At 70.4% G+C, this 2,500-nt stretch overlaps 1 protein-coding gene across 1 annotated transcript in view; it reads left to right on the plus strand.

Moving 5' to 3' along the window:
* Window positions 1–108: 108 nt before the first annotated feature.
* LOC123519981 (extensin-like) overlaps window positions 109–2,500 on the plus strand; it is an 8,248-nt gene continuing 5,856 nt past the window's right edge. Inside the window, exon 1 of the mRNA XM_045281746.1 lies at window positions 109–2,500. This exon is cut by the window's right edge and continues 398 nt beyond it. Within this exon, the coding sequence (XP_045137681.1) occupies window positions 1,171–2,193 (1,023 nt within the window). The 5' untranslated portion in view covers window positions 109–1,170 and the 3' untranslated portion in view covers window positions 2,194–2,500.

Genomic DNA, 2,500 nt, shown 5'->3' on the forward strand with positions numbered 1-2,500 from the left:
AGTGTGCATGGCGGGCGGGGCGGCGCGGGGCGGGCGGGGGCTGGGTGGGGGTGGGTCTGGCCGCGGCGCCCCTGCTGGTGGTGGTGGTCTGGTGTGCTCGGCAGTTCATGTCCACATGAGTGAGGTGCGAGGTGTGTGTGTGTGTGCGCGCGTCTGGCCCCACCACGTCTGCCCCGCGCCCCGACATGGCCGCCGCTGAGGGGCAGGAGGAGCTGAGGGGCGTTGAGGGCGTGGTGGACGACGCCTTCGCCTTCATCTACGACCACGACGACGCGGCGGGAGAGGCGGCGTGCATGGAGGCTGACGCATGGCAAGGCCCCCCCCAGGCCCCCGCCCCGCCCCCCGTCCTCACAAAGGTCGACACCCAGGGGACCGACGCTCCGCCGCCGCCACCACCACCACCGCCAGCAGCAGCAGCAGCAGCAGCAGCAGCAGCAGGAGGCGTGTGGATCACCTGTGTGGAGGAGGCTCCGGCCCACCACTCAGCCCCGCCCCAGCAGGCGTGCGAGGGCGGCGCCACAAGGGTGTACCTACAGGGCGAGGCTGATGTGCCCGCCTGGGGCGCCGCGGACTCCCCCGTCACTATAAGGGTGTCCCCGGGGCAGCCCCGCGCCCCGCCGCCCCCAAACGCCCCCTGGGAGGACGCCAGCACGTGGCTGCAGCCCTGCAGTGGAGGGCACACCGGGCATGGCGTGGGGTCGGCGCCCCCATCACCCCTGCTGAGTCGCGTGGAGGGACACTTCTTGGAGGAGCTGTTCGCGGGGCTCATCAGCAGCGTGGCGCCCCTCGCCGCCCCGCACCCCGGCCCCGACCCGCCTCAGGACACCACCACCAGCGTGGCTCCCCTCGCCGCCCCGGACCCCGACCCCGAACCGCCCCACCATACCACCACCAGCGTGGTGCCCCCTGCCGCCCCGACCCAGGGACCACCTGCACACCACGCCCCGCCCCACATCAGCGGCAGCAGTGGCGGCAGCAGGGCGGCACCGCTGTCCCTGGGGGAAGTAGTGGTGCTGCCCGCCGAGTTCGTCCCGCCGAACACCGCCCCGGCCCCCGCCCCGCACCAGCCTGACTCCCCCCCCCCAACACCCCGCCACTCCCCAGCAGCAACAGCAGCAGCAGCAGCAGGCGGCCACAGAGGTGCAGCCACAGGCAGACCAGCCTACAGACATGCAGCAGCAGCAGCAGCAGCAGCAGCAGGAGGAGGAGGAGGATGAGGAGCAAGAAAAGCAACAGCTGCACAGTGAGCCCCTGCCGCCTCCCCAGCCTCCCCCAGAGGCACAACGGGACCGCGCCACCACCCCCGCCCCGACCACCCACCCCGACCAGCAGCAGCAGCAGCAGCAGCAGGAGGCGGCACCCCAGGAAGGGCGCGTGCCTACCCCAGCCCCGGCAGTCACACCGCCCCAGCTCAACACTTCCCAGCACACACCAGGCCCCGCCAGTGACGCCCCGGACACCCCACGCTGCTCATCGGACACCCCAGTGCCTTCTCAGCCTACCCTGAGGGCGCCCAGCCCCCCGCCATCCCCCACAGACACCCAGGACCAGCCTCAGCACGCCCCACAATCCCCACCACCCTCCCCCGCCCCACCAGAGGCGCCCAACACTCCTCACGTGGTGGACAGCGTGCCCCGTGGCCCCGCGGCCTGCCCCACTGGCCCCAGTGCCCCGGACAGCCCCGCCACGCCCCGCCATGCCACACACACGCCGCCACAGTCTCAGGACACGGAACATGTCCCCGCCACCCACGCCCTTCACTCCCCAGCCCTCCCCGGGAACGCCCTCAGCCTTGACCAGTGCCTGCCGCAGCCCCAGGAGGAGTCTGTGGCCCAGAGCCGTCCCCAAGGGGCGACACACACGCCCACCGCCGCCCACCAAGTGATACATGACCAAAGTCTTCCCCAAAGCCACGCCCGGACCACCGCGCCGCCCCACGAGGCAGAAGCCCTCCCCACAACGCCCCTGGACACACATGCCACTTCACAGGCACCCACGGGGGAGACCTGCCCTCCCCACCAGTCCCAGCAGGACCAGCAAGCCTTCCTCAGCAGTCCCCAGTGTGACATGAACCCGCCTAGCCTCCCCAGAGGTTACCAAGGCACCCCAGGCGAGTCCCAACCCAGGGGAAGTCCCAGCCTGCCTCCTAGACCCACCGGTGACCAATCCCCAAGTCACACAGCAAATCCCTAGCAATGCCCACTCCCCAAGACCCCCATGGCCTCCCCAGCCCCTAGAACACATCCCCAGGTGTTCCCAGTACCCGGTGGCCATCCCCAGCATCTCACAGACCCTGGATTTCCCCGTGATTTCCCAGGGGCTTGTCCACTCTCCAAATGACCTTCCTGATGTGATCCTTGCCACGCAGAGATCACACACCACGCCCCGCCCCGCCACTGTGGCCACACCCAGGGGCCCACACACACACCACCCACAGGAACATACTCCAAAGGCCACGGCGGGACATGAGTTTGAGGAGGAGGAGGAGGAGGAGGAAGAG

The sequence above is a fragment of the Portunus trituberculatus genome, chromosome 7, assembly GCF_017591435.1.
Source record: "Portunus trituberculatus isolate SZX2019 chromosome 7, ASM1759143v1, whole genome shotgun sequence".
Lineage (NCBI taxonomy): Eukaryota > Metazoa > Arthropoda > Malacostraca > Decapoda > Portunidae > Portunus > Portunus trituberculatus.